Source organism: Danio aesculapii, chromosome 22 (genome assembly GCF_903798145.1).
Source record: "Danio aesculapii chromosome 22, fDanAes4.1, whole genome shotgun sequence".
NCBI lineage: Eukaryota > Metazoa > Chordata > Actinopteri > Cypriniformes > Danionidae > Danio > Danio aesculapii.
The window spans coordinates 26,852,171-26,876,821 of NC_079456.1; the positions used below are offsets into that span (position 1 = coordinate 26,852,171).

General features: G+C 39.5%; 1 protein-coding gene across 2 annotated transcripts in view; it reads right to left on the bottom strand.

Moving 5' to 3' along the window:
* Positions 1–22,677, bottom strand: part of LOC130216433 (D-galactoside-specific lectin-like) — a 34,239-nt gene extending 11,562 nt beyond the window's left edge. The window contains exons 1-6 of one of the 2 annotated variants that reach the window (XM_056448328.1): positions 22,640–22,667; positions 22,390–22,476; positions 22,192–22,239; positions 21,956–22,091; positions 21,663–21,766; positions 21,536–21,585 (exon numbers count right to left, since the gene is read on the bottom strand). In XM_056448328.1, coding sequence (XP_056304303.1) covers positions 21,572–21,585; positions 21,663–21,766; positions 21,956–22,091; positions 22,192–22,239; positions 22,390–22,476; positions 22,640–22,667 — 417 coding nt within the window. In that variant the 3' untranslated portion in view covers positions 21,536–21,571. Of the gene's footprint in view, positions 1–21,535; positions 21,586–21,662; positions 21,767–21,955; positions 22,092–22,191; positions 22,240–22,389; positions 22,477–22,639 lie in introns of those variants that run through there. The other variant, XM_056448327.1, reaches the window with a different exon arrangement.
* Positions 22,678–24,651: the final 1,974 nt, after the last annotated feature.

Consider the following 24,651-nt stretch of genomic DNA (forward strand, 5'->3'; position numbering starts at 1 on the left):
TTCCAAATTTGTCTATTTGTTCAGTTAATGCAAGAGGGTTGCATAATGATATTAAACGTAAAGCTATTTTCTTATATGCAAAATCGATCAACACTGTTTTTTGTTTCATACAAGAGTCACATGCAAATTCTAGTGATATTAAGTTTTGGAAGCCACAGTGGGGTGATGAATTATTTTCTTCATTTGGCTCAAATTATTCTGCAGGTGTTTTAACTTTAAAGCACAAGTTTAGAGGAAAGATTATAGAAACAATAGCTGATCCTGAAGGCCATTACATTTTTTACTGATTACTTTAAATGATATTTTCTTTGTTTTGGGTAACATTTATGGGTTTAATACAGCAAAAAATAACCTTAAACTATTTAATTCTATAGAAACACATTTAGAGTATTTTAAATCTAAATATCATAGCATATTTATTATCTTGAGTGGAGACTTCAATCAGACTATAAATAATAATTTAGACAGATCACCTCCTAGACCTCAGCATGTTCAAGGACCCACACACAATTGTGGACACACTCTTGATCTACTTATAACTAAGGGTTTACACATTTCTTCAACTGTTGTTAAGGATGTTGCACTATCTGATCATTTCTGTATTTTCTTTGACATATTGATCACTCCAGCTATTAAAGACAGATCTGTCTTTGTCAGAAAGAGATGCATAAATGAGAACACTAATGAGCAGTTTATGAAGGCCATATCGCTAGCACCAAGTATATCTGCAGACTCTGTTGATTCTCTCCTTGATTTGTTTAACTCTAAAGTTAAGAATGTCATAGACGGCATTGCTCCTGTTAAAGCCAAGAATATAACTAGCAGGCAAAGGGGATCTTGGACTAGGTCCCCAAGAATACAAATGACGAAAAGACAGTGCAGAAAAGCTGAGCGTATGTGGAGAAAGACAAAACTAGTAGTCCATTATAATATCTATAAAGACAGTCTTCGTGCTTTTAATATGGAACTAAAAACTGCTAGGCAGACTTTCTTTTCAAGCCTTATAAACAGCAACGTAAACAATGCTCGTAAACTCTTTGCAACGATAGAGAAACTCACAACATCCCCCCCCCCCCCCCCCCCCCCAGTTGGATTCCCAGTGAGCTACTCTCTGAAAGCAAATGTAATGAGTTTGCTCATTTCTTTACTGACAAGATCAATAATATTAGAAAGGCAATCAGCTCATCCAATCAGCCAAGTTGTGTCGAAGTCAGACTAGCTCAACCACAACATAAGAAATCAGACATTATGTCCGATTTCATGGCAATTAATGGCAAAATCTTAGAAGAGATCGTGCAAATTATGAAAACATCAACCTGCACTCTTGACACGCTCCCCACATCATTCTTTAAAACGGTGTTTACCTGTTTAGAAATGGATCTTCTAAAAGTGGTAAATGCTTCACTTCTCTCAGGGATTTTTCCTAACTCACGTAAAACTGCAGTTGTTAAACCCCTCTTGAAGAAGAGCAACCTGGATAACACCATATTGAGCAATTACAGGCCCATCTCAAATCTCCCTTTCATTGGCAAAATCATTGAAAAAGTTGTTTTTAACCAGGTTAACAAGTTCTTAAACTTCAAGGGGTGTTTAGACAATTTTCAATCTGGTTTCAGACCACATCACAGTACAGAGAGTGCCCTTATAAAGATAATCAATGACATCCGCCTAATTACAGATTCAGGTAAACTAACAGTGCTGGTACTGCTCGATCTCAGTGCCGCATTTGACACTGTCGATCACAGCATACTTCTGGATAGGCTGGAAAACTGGGTTGGGCTGTCTGGGACGGTCCTCAAATGGTTCAGATCTTACCTTGAAGGAAGAGGTTACTATGTCAGTATAGGTGACCATAGGTCGAGGTGGACACCCATGACATGTGGAGTCCCACAAGGCTCGATTCTGGCACCTCTCCTGTTCAACCTTTATATGCTCCCTCTGAGCCGAATAATGAGAAAAAAACAAATCTCCTATCACAGCTATGCTGATGACACTCAGATCTACCTAGCCTTACTGCCTAATGACTACAGCCCCATTGACACCCTCTGCCAATGCATTGATGAAATTAACAATTGGATGTGCCAAAACTTTCTTCAGTTAAACAAAGAGAAAACTGAAGTGATTGCGTTTGGGAACAGAGATGAGGTTTTCAAGGTGAATGCGTACCTTGGCTCTAAGGGTCAAACAAAAAAAAAATAAGGTCAAGAATCTTGGTGTGACTCTGGAGTCAGATCTGAGTTTTAATAGTCATATCAAAGCAGTTAGTAAATCAGCATACTATCATCTCAAAAACATTGCAAGAATTAGATGCTTTGTTTCCAGTGAAGACTTAGAGAAACTTGTTCATGCTTTTATCAGCAGCAGGATGGATTACTGTAATGGCCTCCTCACTGGCCTTCCCAAAAAGACAGTCAGACAGTTGCAGCTTATCCAGAACGCTGCGGCCAGAATTCTGAGCAGAACCAGGAAATCAGAGCACATCACACCTGTCCTCAGGTCTTTACACTGGCTCCCAGTTACATTCAGAATAGATTTTAAAGTATTATTACTGGACTATAAATCACTAAATGGCCTAGGACCTCAATACATTATAGATATGCTCACTGAATACAAACCTAACAGATCACTCAGATCTTTAGGATCAAATAGATTAGAAATCCCAAGAGTTAAGTCAAAGCAGGGTGAATCGGCTTTCAGCTACTACGCCCCTCGCTGCTGGAATCAGCTTCCAGAAATGATCAGATGTGCTCCAACATTAGGCACGTTCAAATCAAGACTGAAAACACATCTGTTTAGCTGTGCCTTTACTGAATAAGCACTGTGCTACGTCGAACTACTATGTTTTTCTCTTCTTTTTAATTCTTTTATAACACATTTTATCAGCTTTTATTTTATTTTATTTTTATTTTTACCATTTCTATTATTTGTTTTTATTTCTCTTATACTTGTTTCTTTTATTCCTGTTTATGTAAAGCACTTTGAATTGCCACTGTGTATGAAATGTGCTATATAAATAAACTTGCCTTGCCTTGCCTTGCCTTACTGGAAACTTAATTTTCTTTTATTAGAGGATGCACAAATTTGTCATTCTGTGGTATCTAAGATACATTTTTTTTCTCAACAAAGCTCAAGCTAAAGATAATTTTGGATCTAACTGGGAGCTGCTAAAATATAATATTAGATTACTTTTAATCAAAGCTGGAAGTCAAAAAGCAAAACAGCATAAAGCAGAGGAACTTGATATTATTAAAAAACTTGTTAGCATGTCATGCACTCCTTTTGAAAACTTATCTATCGACCAGAAATCAGAATTGGTTGAACTTCAAAATTCATTAGATAATCTGTATATTCAGAAAGCAATGGGTGCTTTTGTTCGCTCAAGAAGAAGATGGTTGGAGGAGGGAGAACGCAATTCCAACTATTTCTTTAAATTGGAAAAGCAGCGAAACCATCTAAACTCTATTAGTAGCCTCAATGTAAATGGAGTAGTTTTGAAGAACTATAAAGAAATCTATAATTGTTGTGAAAAGTTTTACAAAGACCTTTATTGCTCCAGACACTCCCAACAGAATATGGATTTATTTTTTAACTCTCTAGACACTGACGTTATTCGCAAAATTGATAACCATAGCAAGAATTTATGTGAAGCTCTAATTCAAATGAAAGATATTTCTGAGGCCATTGACAAATTAAAATTAAACAAATCTCCTGATAATGATGGTTTAACCACAGAATTTTATAAGAAATTTTCGAATGATATTTCTCCATTTCTTTTTAATGTTTATTTAGAAAGCCTCAAAAAAGGTATTCTCCCTCCTTCTATGACCCAGGGTGTTATAAATCTGATTCCAAAACCTCAAAAAGACCCTTCTCTGTTGGAAAATTGGCGACCCATAAGTCTTCTGAATAATGATTATAAGATATTAGCTATGATTTTTGCCAAAAAGATTAAATATGTTCTAGATGATATAATAGATGAATGTCAGTCTGGCTTTTTGAAGGATAGACTTATCTCAAACAATATAATACTTGTTCTTGATATTTTGGATTACTCCGAGATGATTCCAGATGACAGTTTTTTTACTTTTTCTTGATTTTTATAAAGCATTTGATTTCTATTGAGTTCCCTTTTATTCTTAAAGCGTCAAGTACTTTTGGTTTTGGTCCTAATTTTGTTAATGCTATTCAAACTTTGTACAGTAATGCTAATGCTTCTGTAAAATTACAACATGGTACCACTCATAGATTTAATATTAATAGAGGCATTCGTCAAGGCTGCCCTATTGCGCCTTACCTTTTTCTTCTTCCTATGCAACTTTTAGCCTTTGATATTCAAAATAGTAATTTGAAAGGCATTTCTGTGGCAAATCGATCGTTTTTAATTAGTCAACTGGCTGATGACACAACTCTTTTTTTACAAAATAAACATCAGGTCATCTTAGATTTAGACAAAATTAATCTTTTTTCCTTGGCTTCTGGTTTACATCTTAATATTCATAAATGTGAACTTTTATCTATAAAAGACTCTACTACTGATAGTAAAATTTGTGACATCCCAGTTAAATCTGAAATTAAATATCTAGGTATAATTGTATGTACAGATCAAAAAAAGAGATCAAAGCTAAATTTTGAACCTCTTATACTCTCTATGCGGCGCAAATTAAATTCTTGGTTACAGCGTGATTTATCTATAACAGGTAGAGTGTTACTTTCTAAAGCAGATGGATTATCCCGGGTTATCTATCCCGCTATGGCACTGGATGTATCAGTGGAAATCTGTCGAATACTGGACAAAATTATAGTAGACTTTGTTTGGAACTGTAAAACTCACCTAATCAAAAAAAGTGTTATGCTAGCTGATCGGGCCTTGGGAGGATTCGATTTAGTGGATTTTTCCACACTTAATAATTTATTTAAAATTAAGTGGTTAAAGATGTTTTTAAACAACCCAACATCATGTTGGAATTTTATTCCAAATTATATTTTTAGCTCAGTTGGAGGTTTACATTTTTTGTTGTGCTGTAATTTTGACGTTTCTAAAATACCAATAAACGTATCTAGTTTTCATAAACAGGCTTTAATATGTTGGTCCCTTACATATAATTATAATTTTTCTCCACGTACCTATTTTATTTGGAATAATAAAAATATTAGATATAAAAACAAATCTCTTTTTTTAAATAATTGGTTTAATAAAAATATACTTTTAGTTAGTCAGCTCTTAGATGACTGTGATGTCCCTTTTTCATACAAAAAATTTATGCGTCAGTTTTCTTTTCCTGTTCCCCCCAAAGAATATGGCATAGTTTTTGGTGCAATCCCTGATTGTGTTATACCTTTAGTCAAATCTGGCCCTAAAGGTTCTTTAGATTCTTTAATTTTTGACAACACAAATCTTTTTGTTGATCAAACTCTTCTCAGTTCTATGTCAAACAAAGATATTCGCATGGTTATTAATAGTTCTCGGATCTCTTTACCTGATTGCATAGGTTTTTGGAATAATGCATTTGATGACATAGATTGGAAACAGGTTTGGCTTCTTCGGAAAAAATTCTTTTATCTAATAAAGCTGTTGAAGTCTCAATCAAAATCATTCATAATTGCTACCCAATAAATACCAAACTAGCTAAATTTAATAACAATAGTTCCCCTAACTGCTCATTTTGTACTCAATATGATGAAACACTAAACCATTTATTTTGGGAGTGTACTTACTGTAAAGTGTTATGGGTAGACTTTTTCAATTTCATTAAAAAATTCTTATTTCCAAACTACTGCATCTCCCCAAAAATTGTATTCTTTGGTTACTCGCTGAATGTAGATCCTTTTCATTGTAAATTTATTATTAATTTATTGTTGTTTTTAGCAAAAAACCATAAATGTAAATTTTCAAAGAAACACCCTTACTTTTTTATTCTCAGAAAGGACTTTGAAATTTATGTGAACTCTTTAAAAGACTCTAACAATTGCATTGCATGTAAAACGCTTTCTTGGTGTAAATCATTTAAACTTGTTTAATTTGCTGGAATTTTATTTATGTAACCCTCTTTGTCTCCTTGTTCATATTGTATCTTTGTAATGTTCTTTCTTGCATAATTAAAAAATAAATAAATAAATGAATAAATAAAACTGGTTACCTTGATAAAATCCCAATAGGATTTTCCCATAGGCTTTTCAAAGATTGCAAATAATAAGCTCTGTGTTCAAACACTGTTCATTACACTTACACGTTTTGTCCAGCCGGATAATCCTCACAAGAATATTCAATTTTGAGCATATTTGGATCTTAAATGGAAACGCAAGAATTGAAAAGCTAACATTAGGCTATAAACGGACTACACTGCCCTCGGGGCGCTCGTCTGTGACGTCAGCACCACCCTGCTACAGACAACTTTTCTAGCTTATTTTTAGAAATATGGTCTATGACAAAGAGTTAATCTCTCTGTTTATTATATTATAACGCACGCTATATATTATAAACAAATAAATACGTAAATACACATAGACCTACGTGCCTTTTGGATCATTTTTACATGGGAAATACTTCTGTTTTGCTTTACTGTTGTTGTAAAAGTTTTAATAATATGTATAAATGTGCCTACATAATATTATAATAAGACATATTTAAATAAGTGTATCGCTCGCGTGCATACAGCCTGCTTACCTTAACTACAAACTATAAAATACTATTCATGAAAAAACCTAAATAACAGACAAATCCAAATGCCCAACACAAGCGAGCTGCGCTCCAGACCAGTTCAGCTCGATGACGTATAATGCCTCCGACACCGCCTGTAGTCCAGTTTAGCAACTTGATAGCAAACGTCTTTTTAAAGAAGCGTAACCGATTTAAAAAATCAAGAGTGTGCTGTAACTGATGTGTTTTATGTCGTAGAACAAAACGTGAAAGTATCTTGAGTTTGTGTTAGCCACGGACCATATTTAAGCATTTCTAGGACCATAGTTTTGTAACATCAAACCAAATCTATTCAACAGGTACAGGACCAGAATTAATTTAGTTTCTCTCTTAATTTTGTTCTCTCTCTCTCTCTCTCTCTCTCTCTCTCTTTCTCTCTCTCTTCTCCATGTTCTATGTGGCTCTGATTTACTGTATTATATGTATTTTTAACATACATTTTACTGTACTGTATTTAATGTATTATATCAATCAGACTGATTGATCAATATTGGCATTGGCCATTAAAAAATCTCATCTCAGTCAACCACTAGAAGAGACTCCATGCTATGTAATTGTACTTAGTCAATAGTCTGATGTTTGTCTTTGTCTGATAAACTACTACTGAACTTTTATTTCACTTACAACTTTATTTAAAAAAAGAAAGATTCTACAAAGCACCACATGTAAATGATAAAACTGACAATATCTTAACAACAGTTGCAAATTTACTGTCTTTTAATATACTGAAGAATTAATTGTGGCATTTCTACTTTATTTGTTTTATAGATGTAATGCACAAATCTTCAGAATTCAACATCACAGACACAGTGAACAGTCTTGCACCCAAAAGCACCTGGAACAGGAAAAGAACCCAGTCAGAACACACATAACAAAAAAGAAATGGGGCTAGAGAGTGATCTTTCTTAATATGTTCTCAGAGAGCCTTCAGCAGACGTGGCTTTTCCTCCTGCTGAAGTGAATACGTCACCACCATCCAAGAGATTAAAACATCATCCGACGAGCAAATGCCTTCTGGAATGTGAAAACCGTACAGTTTTACATTTATAAGTTGCATCACAGTTTAAAGAAATTATTACTGTAAACAAGCTCTCTGACATGGCAGGGTTTGTAATTTATGGCTTAAAAAAAAACATGAAATAATTTGTTTGGAATAAAATGACAAATATTTAAGCTTGACACCGATTAAAATCTGCGCTTGTTTTGTTTTACATATTCTACTGTTACACGTGGCCATTTGTAGTTTAATTTAGCATAAAGCAACATATGTCTAATAGCAACATGTAAAGGTGGCCTTGCAGCACTGTCTCCAGAAGGCATCTGATGATGTTTTGATCTCCTGGATGCATGTTGATGTATTCACTTCAGTAGTAGAAAGAGCCACCGCTGCTAAAGGTTCTATGAGAAATATTCAACATGTTAAGAAATATCAATAATAAAATAAATAAATCTTTTTAAAATGTTTACTATGCACAAGCGATGTAATTTGTTAAACTAAAGTTTCAAAGTAATTTCTACTTTTACAAATAATCTCAAAAGCATGTAGTTCTTATCATCATTACAAATATAACTGAACTACATCTACAAATGTTTTTGCAGTGAACATTTATTTAAAAATAAGCTCAACTAAATAGTTTTATTGTAGTCATAACTGTCACGATTCTTAGACAGGATCCAAATGCAAGTTTTTTAATGAAGAACAAAGGGAAAAAATGTCTCAAAGGATATCACAGGAAACCACGAATCTTTCACGAACATCGAAGGAATCTGGGGAACAATAGACAAGGACAAACAACGGACTGATAACCAGCAGATACCACAGGCTGAAATATATAGTCAGCAAACAAGGATCAGCTGGAGGATGATCAAGTCAGCTGACGAGTCAGCTGATAGAAAGCACGCCGTCCACACCAAAGGTAAACAAATAACACACCCTCGCACACGACAACACACAAGGCATGACACATAACATACAGAAAGAACACACAAACCCATCAACCGTGACAGTACCCCCTCTCCTAGGAGCGCCTCCTGGCGCTCCCAGAAGAGCTTACCTGGCGATTGTAATCATCGATGAGAGAATGATCCAATATGTCCCTTGCAGGAACCCAACTCCTCTCCTCTGGACCGTAACCTTCCCAGTCCACCAAGTACTGGAATCCTCGTCCCCTCCGTCTAGAGTCCAGAATGCGCTTAACCGAATAAGCCGTCTCCCCATCTACGAGACGCGGCGGGGGGGGAACCGGAGTAGGCGGATTTATGGCCGTATGAAAAACGGGCTTCAATTTAGAAACATGAAATACGGGATGAATTCTCCTGTACGCTGGAGGAAGTTTGAGGCGGACTGCCACCGGACTAATGATCTTGATGACAGAAAACGGGCCAATGAATTTGGGTGCAAGTTTATTACATACGGTGCGGAGAGGGATATTTCTAGATGAAAGCCACACTTTTTGACCGACAACGTAAACGGGAGGCTTAGACCGGTGGCGATCGGCTTTAGCCTTGGTGCGCGAACCCACTTGAAGGAGGGTCTGTCTGGCCCTGTTCCAAGTGCGTTGACACCTCTGGACAAAAGCGTGGGCGGAGGGAACCGCGACTTCAGATTCCAGACTGGGAAATGCAGGTGGCTGGTACCCTAGACTACCTTCAAATGGAGAGAGGCCCGTGGCAGACACTGGTAAAGAGTTATGTGCGTACTCCACCCATGAGAGCTGCTGGCTCCAGGAGGATGGATTCTGAGACACTAAACATCGTAACATACGTTCAAGATCCTGGTTGGCTCTCTCTGTCTGACCGTTACTCTGAGGGTGGAAACCAGAAGAAAGACTAACAGTCGCCCCCAGTAAATGACAAAACTCTCTCCAAAATTTAGAGATGAACTGAGGCCCCCTGTCAGAAACCACATCTGTCGGGAGGCCATGGATACGAAAGACATGATCAATGACAGCAGCCGCTGTCTCTCTGGCTGATGGTAATTTGGGCAGAGGGATGAAGTGAGTGGCTTTCGAAAACCGGTCCACTACGGTCAAAATCACCGTATTCCCGTTGGAGGGGGGAAGACCCGTGACGAAATCTAACGCAATATGGGACCAGGGTCTCGACGGCACTGACAGCGGCTGAAGGAGTCCAGCGGGAGGACGATTGGAAGTCTTAGAAACAGCGCAAACTGAGCAAGCCAACACAAAATCCCTTATGTCACGAGCCATAACTGGCCACCAGAATCGTTGTTTAATTAGAGACAAGGTGCGACTCACCCCCGGATGACAGGCCAACTTGGAAGAGTGACCCCAACGGATGACATCAGACCGTAATTCCTCTGGCACAAATAAATGACTCGGTGGGCATCCAGACGGAGGCGTTACCCCTTCTAAGGCCATGCGGACCCTCGACTCGATCTCCCAGGTGACAGCAGAGATAAAAAGTCTGCGTGGCACGATGGATTCAGGAGGTGATGCATGCTCGGAGTGATCAAAAATTCGAGACAGTGCGTCAGGCTTAACATTCTTAGAACCTGGTCGGTACGAGATGGAAAAATCGAAACGTCCGAAAAATAATGCCCACCTTGCCTGCCTAGAGTTCAATCTTTTGGCGGATTGGATATACTCCAGATTTTTATGATCGGTCCAAACGATAAAGGGAACCCCCGAACCCTCTAGCCAATGACGCCACTCTTCCAACGCAAGCTTGACAGCCAACAGCTCTCTATTACCAATATCATAATTTCGTTCTGCATTGTTTAGACGATGTGAAAAATACGCGCAGGGATGCATCTTGCCGTCCGAGGAAGAGCGCTGGGACAGGATAGCACCGACCCCCACCTCTGATGCGTCAACCTCCACCACGAACTGCCGTGATGGATCAGGGGCAATGAGAATGGGGGCTGAAACAAAGCAGCTTTTCAGTCGGTCGAACGCAACTTGTGCTGCATTGGACCACCTGAACGGAGTCTTGGTGGAGGTTAAGGCAGTCAGAGGTGCGGCGAGCTGGCTGAAGTTGCGAATAAAACGCCGGTAAAAATTGGCAAAACCCAGAAACCTCTGCAGGGCCTTGCGGGAGTCTGGGGTTGGCCAATTTACCACAGCCTGAACTTTCTCTGGATCCATGCGCATCCCCTCGACCGACACAATATGTCCCAGAAACGGAACAGACTGTGCATGAAATACGCATTTCTCCGCCTTGACATAAAGCCCATTCTCTAGCAGCCTCTGAAGCACTCGCCTGACGTGTTGAATATGTTCCTGGAGAGAATGGGAAAATATCAGTATGTCATCCAGGTAAACATAAATGAACTGATCTAGCATATCTCTCAACACATCATTCACGAGTGCTTGGAAGACTGCAGGGGCGTTGGACAGACCGAAAGGAAGGACGCAATACTCAAAGTGCCCCCTGGGGGTATTAAAAGCAGTCTTCCATTCATCGCCCTCTCGAATACGGACCAAATGGTAAGCGTTGCGGAGATCTAATTTTGTAAAAAAGGACGCCCCCTGCAGACGTTCAAAGGCAGAAGACATCAGCGGCAAAGGATATGTATTCTTCACCGTGATAGCGTTCAGCCCTCGGTAGTCTATACAAGGACGGAGGGAGCCATCTTTCTTTTTCACAAAAAAAAATCCCGCCCCTGCTGGTGATGAAGAAGGACGGATGATCTTAGCTGCTAGAGAATCAGAAATATATTTCTCCATGGCCTCCCTCTCTGGAGCGGAGAGCGAATAAAGTTTGCCTTTAGGCGGAGACGTACCTGGCAATAACTCTATAGCACAGTCATAGGGACGATGTGGAGGAAGAGAAGCAGCTCGAGACTTACTGAACACTCTCTTCAGGTCGAGGTACTCACTGGGCACGTTTGACAGATCCATGTGTTCTTCCTGAAAAACAGAACGAGACACAGAAGAACAGGCAGACAACAGACACGTAGCATGACAGCTCTCACTCCAAGAGATTATTGATTCCTGCCTCCAATTAATATGTGGATTGTGCATTACCAACCATGGGTGCCCAAGGACCACTGGAGTGACAGGAGCTTCTGTTAAAAAAAAATGAATAACTTCAGAGTGGTTACCAGAGGTGATCAATCTTATAGGACAAGTGGAATGAGTAATGGAAGGAAGAGAGAAACCATTGAGAGCATGAACAGATATGGGTTGGGAGAGAGAAATCACAGGAAGTCCAAGTCTTTGAACTAAATCAGAGTCAATAAAATTTCCCTCCGCACCAGAGTCAATAAGTGCTTTAGTCATAAAATTCCCAGATGACCACTCCAACTTAACCTTCAAAAGTGTGGCTGCAAGAGAGGATTTGTCCAAAGATACCCCACCCGTCAGTAACCTCTTACCTACTGACGGGCTCTGGCTTTTACGGGACAATGCGCCGCGATGTGACCCGCACCAGCGCAGTACATACACAGGCCCTCGCTGCGGCGTCTGCGTTTCTCCTCCAGCGACAGCCTAGAGCGGCCCATCTGCATGGGTTCAGGTTCCGAGAGGGGCGTGTCCACCAACCCCGGAAATACAGTGGCAGCCGGAAGAGGAGAATTCTCCAGAGCGTATGTGTGTCGCGTGTGTCTCTCCCGGAGCTGAAGACGAGAGTCCACGTGAATGGCTAGATCAATAAGCCCATCCAGGGTTTTAGGAAGATCCAAAGCAAAGATCTCGTCCTTTATGCGATCCGCCAACCCGTGAAGAAAGACGTCCCATTGTGCCTGAGCGTTCCACTCACTCTCCGCCGCCAGGGTGCGGAACTCAATGGAGTAATCAGCAACACTCCGCTGCCCCTGTTGCAACTCCGTGAGCATTCGGGCCGCCTCTCTGCCCGCCACGGCTCGATCGAAAACCTTCTTGAGTTCCTCTGAAAAGGCTTTAAACGAAGAACAACATGGCAGTTTCTTCTCCCACACAGCGGTTCCCCATAGCGCTGCTCTCCCGGTGAGAAGCGTGATGACGAACGCCACTTTTGACTCCTCCGTGGAAAATGAGGAAGGCTGCAAGGAGAAGTACAGCGAGCACTTCGCTAAAAAGGCACGACACAACTCCGGTTCTCCGGAGTAGAAGGCCGGAGGTGGGAGGCGAGGCTCGGAAGATCGAGCAGCTTGATCAGATGCGGACACAACAGGTGGACTGATGTTTGCTGCAACAGGCTGTTGGATACCAGCAGTATGAAGATGCTGCAGCTGTGTGGTGAGTTCAGACACCTGTGTGACCAACGCTTGGATAGCGCGACTGGTGGTGGTCATCTGTTCATCTTGCCTGTCCATGCGTGTGGTGGCTTGCGAAACAAACTCAGCCAGGCCGGAGATACTTGCTGGATCCATGTTCGATCAGTCCGTTCTGTCACGATTCTTAGACAGGATCCAAATGCAAGTTTTTTAATGAAGAACAAAGGGAAAAAATGTCTCAAAGGATATCACAGGAAACCACGAATCTTTCACGAACATCGAAGGAATCTGGGGAACAATAGACAAGGACAAACAACGGACTGATAACCAGCAGATACCACAGGCTGAAATATATAGTCAGCAAACAAGGATCAGCTGGAGGATGATCAAGTCAGCTGACGAGTCAGCTGATAGAAAGCACGCCGTCCACACCAAAGGTAAACAAATAACACACCCTCGCACACGACAACACACAAGGCATGACACATAACATACAGAAAGAACACACAAACCCATCAACCGTGACAATAACGTCATAAAACCTCTATTTGTTGCTCAAGTGAATCAGCTAGCATTGCACATGTAAGCTTTTCTTATGAATCCACAATTATATTAAGTAATAAGTTCCTCTAAATATTGGTTACTTTAGACTGTGTGGAATGATAGCTGGAAGACATTTGATTCCTTACAAGCATTTTTAACAACAAAAAAAAGCATTTTCAGCACACTGAAGCTGCATCCTCAAGTGCGGTTTATTTATAAACTAATTTAGAGAGGATCACGTGCTTCTGATCAACATGGCTGACACCTCAATAGCTCTGTAATCTGCCCTATTAGATGATTACGGAGGCATTATAAAAAATCTGAGTTTTTTCATTCCAGTTATCTTCATCTTGAAGCATCCCCCCTTCCACCCCTACTTCCCACCCTATAGGGCAACACGGTGGCTCAGTGGCTAGCATTGTTGCCTCACAGCAAGAACGCTGCTAGTCGAACCTCCTATCGGGCCGGTTGGCATTTCTGTGCGGAGTTTGCATGCTCTCCCTGTGTTCGCATTGGTTTCCTCCGGGTTCCCCGGTTTTCTCCCACCGTCTAAAAACATACACCATAGCCAATCGACTAAACGAAATTATCACCTAAGACAACCTTAGTTTACAATTCTCACACGGCGACAATCAGGGGAGTTCTCGAGACCTCCTGAGCTCGAACTCTCCTCCCGCCGTTCTAACGGTAGGGAGCCCTGGGCTCGAGGATATCAAGGTCACCAAGAATACAAATGATGAAAAGAAAAGCTGAGCGTATGTGGAGAAAGACGAAACTAGTAGTCCATTATGATATCTATAAAGACAGTCCTTATAATTTTAATATGGAACTAAGCACTGCTAGACTGACTTTCTTTTCAAGCCTAATAAACAGCAACGTAAATAACGTAACTCTTTGCAACGATAGAGAGACTCACAACACCCCCCTCCCCCCACAAGGTCAGATTCCCAGTGAACTACTTCATGAAACAAATGTAATGAGTTTGCTCATTTCTTTACTGACAAGATCAGTAATATCAGAAAGGCAATCAGCTCATCCAATCAGCCAAGTTATGTCGAAATCAGACAAGCTCAACCACAACTTAAGAAATCAGACATTATGTTTGATATATCATATACTTTAGCTGTTTGTGTATGTGGACACGTGAATAAAGTCATAAGTGTTTTAACTTATTTTTTTTTATTTAGATAATTTGAGTTCAGAAACTGCAGAGATGATAAAATATATAAAAAAAAATACTATAATGACTGAAATGGGAAACCATACTTGTGAAATTCAATAGGTGGCGATAATGCTCCCAAGGAGTTAGTTACCATATATGGTTTGCCTAGATTGTGTGTGCTAGATTGTTAATGCGCGCGCACGGCGAATACCTGAAGGCATTTTCAGTAGATCGCCGAATTCACGAGTCACCATAGAAAGTCACGGTGAGAAAAAAGGGCAATGCACTTTACAGAGGCGGAGCTGGAGGTTTTAATCACAGATTACACATTTGCACATGCCACCCTCCCTTTTATTGTAATGAAAAATTTAACTTCTCTTTAACATCCTTCTTGAGTATGTTATGTAACCATTCATGCATTTAATTTTCTTGCCATTAATTTCTTAAGGCCACAATACAAATGTGTATTGACTCGTATATAAGGCTTATAGAAATTGTAATCCTTCTGGAGCTAGATTAACTCTGTCCAAAGTCATAATTAAACACAGAAACATTCTCTGAAAACTTAATATTTGATTACTGGAGCCATGTATTAAACACTTTAGAATATTCTTTCTGTCATGTAGCTAATAGAAAGGAGGCAGAGGCCTGTCTAACTGCTGTGGCCCACCAGTTAGAGGAGCTGCTCTGTCCTTTAATAAAGGCTCATCAGTGGTTGAGTTATTTGACTTAAACCACACAATCTGTCACTGATGTAGATGAATGCAGATGAAGTTCCTTCTGCCTCAACTAACAAGCAGTGCAAGAATTTGTCTGCACTTTTCCATATTTTAATTTCACTATCGTATCAAAAAACAATCTTTTATTTATTTATTTTAATTTAAATTTTCACTTCCATCTCTTTGGTCTGCTTGGGTCACTGAGGTTTCCTCTGGGTCAGGCTGCAGGTAGGGTGTCATCTTGTAAGGCAGAAAAGGGTATCCTTTATCCTCCAGCAAGTAACAATGTAGTGCCCAGTAATGATTCAAGTGTACAATACAAATATAGTGAAATGAAACATTGTTTAATTCAACTTGCTTTACACACTGTTTTTTATTTTTTACTATATTTGTATTATACAATTGAATCTTTACTCCCTGAAAATCAGCCATTTAGCCTCAACATAGTGATGAGGTTGGGTCATCATCACTTATGAGCTAGTAAGTGGAAGCAGTAATGAGTTTAATAGTTGAAACACCAAAAGATTAAGGACAGAAAATTAAGTTGTAACTGCACATTTATACCATTGACAGATTTCATATTATCAGTGTCATTTGTTACAATATGTTATGTATATAGACAGCAGGATGGGAGGATGTGACAGACCATGTATGGTTTGTAGTGTATGACGTCATTGTTATGCGCATGCATGTGAAGTAAAGGAAGCATAGTGAAAACCTGCATGTCTGAGATTCATTGATATATAGAGTGATAGTTGAGTATTAGAGTGAACTAAGCATAAACATGGTGGCAGCGGTAAATTACCAAGAAGAAAAGTGAAAGACCGAGGTAAATCGCTACGGAGAAAGTGATTAAGAGAGACGTGCGCCGATCATGGAGGGTGCTTTCGGATTGAAGCCGCCAGCGAATTTTGACTGGAATGCGACGAATATACCAAAAGCTTGGAAAGCATGGGAAGAAGAGTTTTCCCTGTACATTGATTTATCGCTTACAGATGCGGATGACAAGACGAAGGTAAAAGTTTTCCAGTATTTAATCAGAGAAACCGGGAGAGAACTGAGTAAGACGCTAGGCGCCGCCCTCCCGGCTGACGGTGAACTGACGCTCGAATGGCTGATAACCGCATTCAGAAACCACTGCAATCCAGCACCAAACGAAACAGTAGAAAGATACAAATTTTTCTCCAGAAATCAAAACTCAGGCGAAATGATTGATAAGTATATTACTGATTTGAAAGTGCTAGCGGACACATGCAACTTTGGATCAGCTAAAGATTCACTGATTAGAGACCGAATTGTCTGCGGCATACTGAACTCACATGTGAGAGAACGTCTATTAAGAGAGCCTGAACTGACGCTTGAGAAATGCGTAAGGATTTGTAGAGCATCAGAACTGTCAAAAGAGAATGTAATGACCATAGAAGGACAGAAAGCTGAAGAAGTGCACACAGTACAGAGAATTAAACAAAATCAGGGTGCAAAACAAACTCCTACAAAGTGTAAATTTTGTGGAAAACAGCATGAGTGGAAAAAACTGAGTTGCCCAGCTTATGGAAAGCAATGCAGAAAATGTGGCAAATTAAACCATTTTGCTGCCACGTGTAAAACAAAAGAAACTAAGGGAAAAGGAATACACAGTGTGGCAGAAATTGAAGAGGAACCATTTCAGGAAATCCTAAGCCTTAGTTCGCAAATGAGAGAGGACACACAGGAAAAACAACTGTTTGCAACCATGTTGATAGGAGAAAGACCAGTAAAATTTCAATTAGACTGTGGAGCCAGTTGTAACGTAATCCCCATTCAGCAGTTAAACCCTGACACTGTGATGGAAAAGACTGAACAAATCCTGGTCATGTATAATAAGAGCACCCTGAAACCAGTAGGAAAATGCAAAATAAAAATAAGAAACCCGAGAAATAGAAAACTGTACCGGCTGGAGTTTATTGTTGTGGAGGACACCTCTTCAGTGCCCCTGCTGGGAAACAAGGCAGTACAGGCAATGGATCTGGTAAGAATACAGCATGAAAATATTATGGCAATTGATGATATTGTTACCACAGAAAGATGCAGAGGAAAAGAACCATGGGACAAAAGTGACATACATAGGGAGTATGCTGACGTATTTGGGGGAGATGGATGCCTGGAAGGAGAATATAACCTAGAAGTGGATCCTGCAGTGAAATCAGTAAGGCTTCCAAAGCGAAGAGTTCCTGTGGCACTAATGAAACACCTAAAAGATGAGCTGGGAAGCTTGGTAGAGAGAGGCATTATAGCTCAGGTGGAAAAGAGCACAGAGTGGATTAGCAGCATGGTGGTGGTGAAAAAACCGTCTGGAAAACTCAGAATTTGTATTGACCCAAGACCACTAAACAAAGCATTGAGACGTCAACATTTTCCCTTACCCACCATAGATGATGTTCTCCCCGATCTGACCAAAGCGAGAGTCTTTACAGTGTGTGACGTGAAAGATGGGTTCTGGCACATAAGGCTTTCAGAAGAGTCAAGCTACCTCACTACCTTTGCAACGCCATGTGGCAGGTACAGATGGATTAGAATGCCTATGGGAATCAGCCCGGCTCCAGAAGTGTTCCAGCACAGGTTGACTCAGACATTAGAGGGGCTTCCAGGAATACGGATAATAGCGGATGACATCCTTATCTGTGGTGAAGGTGACAATGATGAGGCAGCTGAGAAAGATCATGACACAAAGCTAAGACAACTCCTGGATCGTTGTAGAGACAGAAACATTAAACTAAATTTCAACAAACTCAAGCTAAGACAGAAAGAGGTGCCATATATTGGACACAGACTGACATCTGAGGGACTAAAGATTGACCCAGAGAAGGTGAGAGCTATATTGGAGATGCCCAGGCCATCTGATGTGAAGGGACTCCAGAGATTATTAGGTATGGTGAACTATTTGTCTAAATTTTGTGCACACTTATCAGACAGCTGTGACACATTGAGACAACTAACACACAAAGATGTGATTTGGGAGTGGACTGATGTACAGGAAGATGCATTCAACAAACTGAAACAAATGATTGCCTCAGCACCTGTTTTGAAGTACTACAATCCAGAGGACGACCTAGTTCTGCAATGTGACTCCTCTGAGACAGGACTGGGCGCAGCACTTTTGCAGGCAGGACAACCAGTCGCTTATAGCAGCAGAGCCCTCACAGCCACAGAAAAAGGGTATGCACAAGTAGAAAAAGAATGCCTAGCAATTCTTTTTGGAATGGAGAAATTTCACCAGTACACATATGGCAGGAAAGTAGAAGTACACTCAGACCACAAACCCCTAGAAACCATTGTAAAAAAGCCATTGCTTAATGCGCCCAAAAGATTACAGAGAATGCTTTTGAGACTGCAACGATATGACATTAACGTTATCTATGTGCCAGGTTGACTGATGCACTTAGCAGATACTCTCAGCAGAGCATACCTACCAGAATGTGCTGCAGAAGGATCAGTAGAGACATAAATTGAGACAATCAACATGTTGCAGTACCTGCCCATATCAGAAGGGATTCTACAAAAGATACAGAGAGAAACAGCTAAGGATGAGAAATTTCAGATGTTGCAGCAAGTGATAGCTCAGGGATGGCCAGAGGAGAAAACTCAGCTGAAAGAAGAGGTGAGACAATTCTTTTCTATAAGAGAAGAGCTTAGTGAGCAAGGTGGAGTGATTTTTAGAGGAGAGAGAGCTCTAATACCAGCAAAGCTGAGAACAGAGATCATGGAGAGAATTCATGCATCACATCTAGGCATAGAAAGCTGTTTACGAAGAGCAAGAGACTGTGTATACTGGCCTGGAATGAGTGCCGCTATGAGAGAATACATAGGGAAATGTGCTGTTTGCAGAACTGTAGATGTGCGACAGCAGAAAGAGACAATGTGCGCACATGACATTCCGATAAGGCCTTGGGCAAAAGTAGGCACAGATTTATTTTCATTCAACAACAGAGCGTATATCTCATCACAGTTGACTATTTTTCTAACTTCTGGGAAATTGATTATCTCACTGATACCAGCTCAAGCACAGTGATACACAAACTAAAGGCCCATTTTGCACGACACGGGATCCCAGACACAGTTATCTCTGATAACGGGCCACAGTACAGCTCTCAGGAATTTAAAAAATTCAGCATAGCTTGGGAATTTAGGCATGTGACGTCATCTCCAGCATATCCGCAAAGCAACGGCAAAGCCGAGTCAGCAGTTAAAACGGCAAAACATCTCATGGAAAAAGCTAAGAGAGCAAAAGCTGATCCATACCTGGCTATACTAGAGCACAGGAACACTCCATCTCAAGGATTTAATGCCAGTCCTGCCCAAAGACTCATGAGCAGAAGAACTAAAACATTACTGCCAACACGGGACAGCCTCCTGCAGCCAGGTGTTGTAAACACAGAGCATGCTGTAGAAATCAACCAACGCAAACAAGCCTACTACTACAACAGAGGGGCGAAAGATCTTAGACCTCTGCAGAAGGGAGAACAAGTAAGAGTCCAGCTGGACACAAAACGTAAAGCACACTGGACACCGGCAAAGGTGGAAAGAATGACCAATAACCGATCATACACTGTCAAGCTGGAAAATGGAACTGTTGTACGGAGAAATCGGAAACATCTCAGGACTGTGCCTGGAGGACCACAGAGAGCAGACACAGGGAATACTGTCAAGCTAGCTCAGACAAATCATCCAGATGAGGGACATACAAAGGCAGTTCCAGAGACACGCATTACACGCACACACCATACAGACACCAGCAACAGTGTTGTGATAACTAGAAGTGGCAGAATAGTTAAAAGACCAACACACTTGAGAGATTTTGTTTAAACATCTGTCATTGTTCTTATGACACTGAAGTGAAATTAAGAGCATACAGTGTTATGCTGTTGTGCACATGTTGTAATGTTATGTTGTTCCTTGCATACAGTGCACATAATACTGTATAAAAAAAAAAAAAAAAGGAAAGATGTTACAATATGTTATGTATATAGACAGCAGGATGGGAGGATGTGACAGACCATGCATGGTTTGTAGTGTATGACGTCATTGTTATGCGCATGCATGTGAAGAAAAGGAAGCATAGTGAAAACCTGCGTGTCTGAGATTCATTGATATATAGAGAGATAGTTGAGTATTAGAGTGATCCAAGCATAAACAATTTAGTGACTGATGGAGCTTTAAAATAGGCTGCAATTAATGCTCACAATAGCATTTGGAAACCCTGAAAAAATAAAGTGTGTGTGAGTTTGAGAGAATAGATGTGAACGACGTCCTACATCTTAAAAATTGGATATATTTTCCTACAAAAGACAAAGCTGCACTTATATTATGTTACAGAAAAATGTGAGGGGTGCAGAATGAGAAAGAAAAACACGAGAGCTCTATGTGACATTCGAAATAGAATGCGTGTTTGTAGGGTCCCCACAAATCATAAACTAATGCGTGTTTGTATTATGCAGATATGCATGAGGTTCTTGTAAGTGACATTCATTCAATTTTTTGGAAATACCATGAACAATGTTTTAATCATTACTTCTTAAATTCAGGTATAAATACTGATTTTTATCAGACCTCTGAAACCTTTAGAAAGGGTGGTCCCCACAGGTAATGGTTGTAAAGTCTGTTCCCCAAAAAGCGCGCGCGTGTGTGTGTGTGTGTGTGTGTGTGTGTGTGTGTGTGTGTGTGTGTGTGTGTGTGTGTGTGTGTGTGTGTGTGTGTGTGTGTGTGTGTGTGTGTGTGTGTGTGTATTACTAGCTTGTGCCTTAAGATTTAAAGCATTTAAGATCCTAGCAACATTTCCATTATTCTATGGTTCATATTTGGTTAACTCATGGAAAAATTCACTTCAGTTGATAAACAGAACTGGCACCAATGAGTTTCATTTGCAGTAGCTCATCTTTCAGTTTTTGAAAAGGTTTTTCAGGATTAAAGTAACTTTTGCCAGCTTCAACAAGTCTGGCCATATTGTGACCAAAGTCTTAATGCATGTCATTTATACAAACAGGTTTCTAAAGACCCTTGATAATAAAACTTAATATTTCAACTAAATAAAAAAAAAAAAAAAAAAAAAACAGGAGATCAACAGAACCAACATTTTCATGTCAAAATGCATTTAATGCAAACAGCACAAAGGATAATATTGGCAGGTGTTTAACAACATCATGGTTTAACATTTAGTGAGAAGGTTAAGCTTCATGAGGGAAGGCTTCAGAACCCACCCCCCCCCCCCCCTTCTTTGCGTTCCCAAGGAGATGTTGACAAAGGTCAAATCCACAAGATCAGCCCCTACGACCTGCAAAATTAAAACGGTGGCTTAATGGGAGTTTTAACTCATCTCGAATAACTTTGCTGCTCTGCACAATAACTTACGCTTGCAGCAGTATTTGACTCTCAGGAACTTGTATGTGCCGACACATGGATCAGAGAATACACTGTTGGTGGCTGATATGGTGCAGCTCCCACGTCCATCACAGCTACACAGACAATTCATGAAACCCATTTGATTAAATTGGACATACCAGTTTGTTCTAGTTGTGTGTGTGTGTGTGTGTGTGTGTGTGTGTGTGTGTAATGCTTATAAAACACCATAAGGGAGACCACACAAAAGTCTACGCCCATCACATGCCCCCCCATCGGGGACGAAAAAAAAAAAAACACTATACCTTCTGGACACAATGTACAGAGAGTTGCGTGAAATGCAGTTGGTGTTTCGGATTTGACCCCATGGACGATGGTCAATGCAGGTTCTTCTATCTGTACGTCCATAGTTTGCAGCAAGTATGTGGATCTTACGAAATCCTACAGAGGGAAAAAAAATAATAATAAAAACCCACACTACATCAAAACCACAATATTTAACTCGCATGTTTTATTATATTGGGACACTTTTACAGCTTACTAGGACAAGACAACACCAGATCAAGTCCCTCACATGCAGTTACGATTCCTGTAAAAAAAAAAAAAAAAAACAGTCCAGCTTCAGTAACTTAAGTGGACAAATTTCATCTACTTAAAGAAAATCTGTAATGATGTCAAGGATCACTAAACCAGAGCAGTTGTTTGGGGGGAGAGATTTTTTTTGGGACATAAAACTCACTAGAAGTCCTCCTGCAGTAATCATCATCATCATCATGACCACGGCCACCATTTGCTGATATCTGCAGGCTGGAGTTCAGAAGCATTACTGAAATGAACAAGACAGAACTGATTAAGACACTTGTGCATTTCTATTCACATTATTAGTAGCACAAAACCTGATACAAAGAAAAAAAATTTCACATGAAAACAATATAACTAAAATAGAATTTCACTGCACATCTGCTTTCTCAATTCAGTAAGAAACTCACAGGTGAGAACTAAACTGAGAGAAAACATGATTCTGCTGTCGTCCTCAACATTCCATGCAGCCTTTACTGATTCAAATTTATAGGCCGCTGGTGTGAGTGGTAATGAGCGACACCTGTGTGCCACACCAATCTGCAGTCCCACAAAGGACAACATGAGGATGAGTGACCAGCGCATAACAGTTCTGAAGGGAAGTTAATAAACATTATCAATCAATAATAATATAATAAAAATAATTATAATAATATTGCTTTTATAAAGGCAAATGCAGAAAAGAGGAAGTGCTAATGACTAGACTAAGATTAGGACATAGTAGTTTAAATTTCACTCCTGCTTTAATGGAGAAAAGTTTATCAGATAAATGTGACGAGTGTAATATAACAGAAAATGTAGAGCACGTCCTTATGAAATGTAATAAATATAAGTCAGAAAGGAAAATCTTGAAGGAAATAATGTATGAATTAGAACAAGAATGGAGCCTGAAAGGATTATTGGGGCAGTTGGGAAAAATTTGGGAAATTAGCAAGGCTATTTTAAACTTCCTTAGAGATACGGGACTGGAGCATAAGATATAGATGATTATTATTTTTTTATTTTTGAATGTACGTGAACCCTTGAAGTTGCACGTCCCGGTACAGTAGGTACAGATCCGTCATTAAATCAAGAAAGAAAAGTGTGTGTGTGTGTGTGTGTGTGTGTTTTACAGTAAACGGCATGTTCTCGCAGAATAAAGCACAACAGGTTTATCAATGACACTACAGGACTGTAGGCTGCGTTCACACTGCGAGGCTTAGTGCTCAAATCAGATTTTTTTCTCAGAGCTGATTTTTTGCATAGCTGTTCACAGAAAAAGTACAGATACGGACAGCACAAAATGTCTAATTATGCACACAATGTATGAAATAACCACGTTGTCAGATCATATATGATTGCCCTTTTCACAGACAACCGTGGTGTATTTCATGAACTGTAAAGGATTGTTTTGCTACAGCTGATCTGTATTTCGGCATTTGAAAATAAGTCACTTTTTTTCTATCGGAGAGAAAGTTCCCCCTTGAAATGAAAGTGTCCCGTCCTTTGGACCAATAGTATCATCCTGCACAACTGGAGTAGCTGCACATTAGACCCTTTTCACAATGACGTCGCTTCACTTCCCCTTATCGGCAACGCAGTGTATTTTTAGTTCCGGTTTACCTTTGAATGAATGGGAGACTTCTCTGGAAAATGTACAAATAAAATATTAACATTGCACGATCTGATTTAAGACTATTATTAGTATTGGGCATGTGTCCAAATGTTTCTCTTTTAATAATGAACTGCTTTCTGAGTTTGAAAATGATTCTTAAAGTTATTAAGAATAGGTATAAGCTATTGTTTATCAAGAAAAGCATATGTTTGCAATCTTTTCACTTATTAATTAGGTTTATTTCCTCAATAATGGATTTATTTTTACTTTAATGCTGCTCTGAATATAAATTTATATCATTTGTTGTATGTAAATGTTCCAGCATGAGTACAATTCTTTACTAAATCTTCTTATATTACCTGGTAAGTATGTTTATAAATGCAACCAGTTTCATAGTTTATTATTTACTGATCTATTAATGTTTTGTTCAGTTTCTCCATTTGAATGAAGAAATTATGTCCTACCGCCACCTTTTGGGTGGATTTAATTTGATATTAGTACTGCATTTTAATTAATAACGCTACAAATAAATTCATAATCTAATAATACTGATTTCAAATGCAGTCTTCTTGGTGTTATTTTTGCAATTGTAAATTTTTTTATGCTTTTGTTTGATTATTAAGAGTCACATACAACATTGTTATTCTATTTAATTTAATTTGAATATTAAATAGACATAAATGTTTTATGTTCATGAATAAAATACCTTTATAGAAATAAAATGGCAGAGAACTGAGCAGTAGAATGTGAACAATATAAATGTGTTTGTGAATCAGCTGTCCACTGTATAGAACCACAGTGAAACGCACACCGTTTTATTTCTTTTTT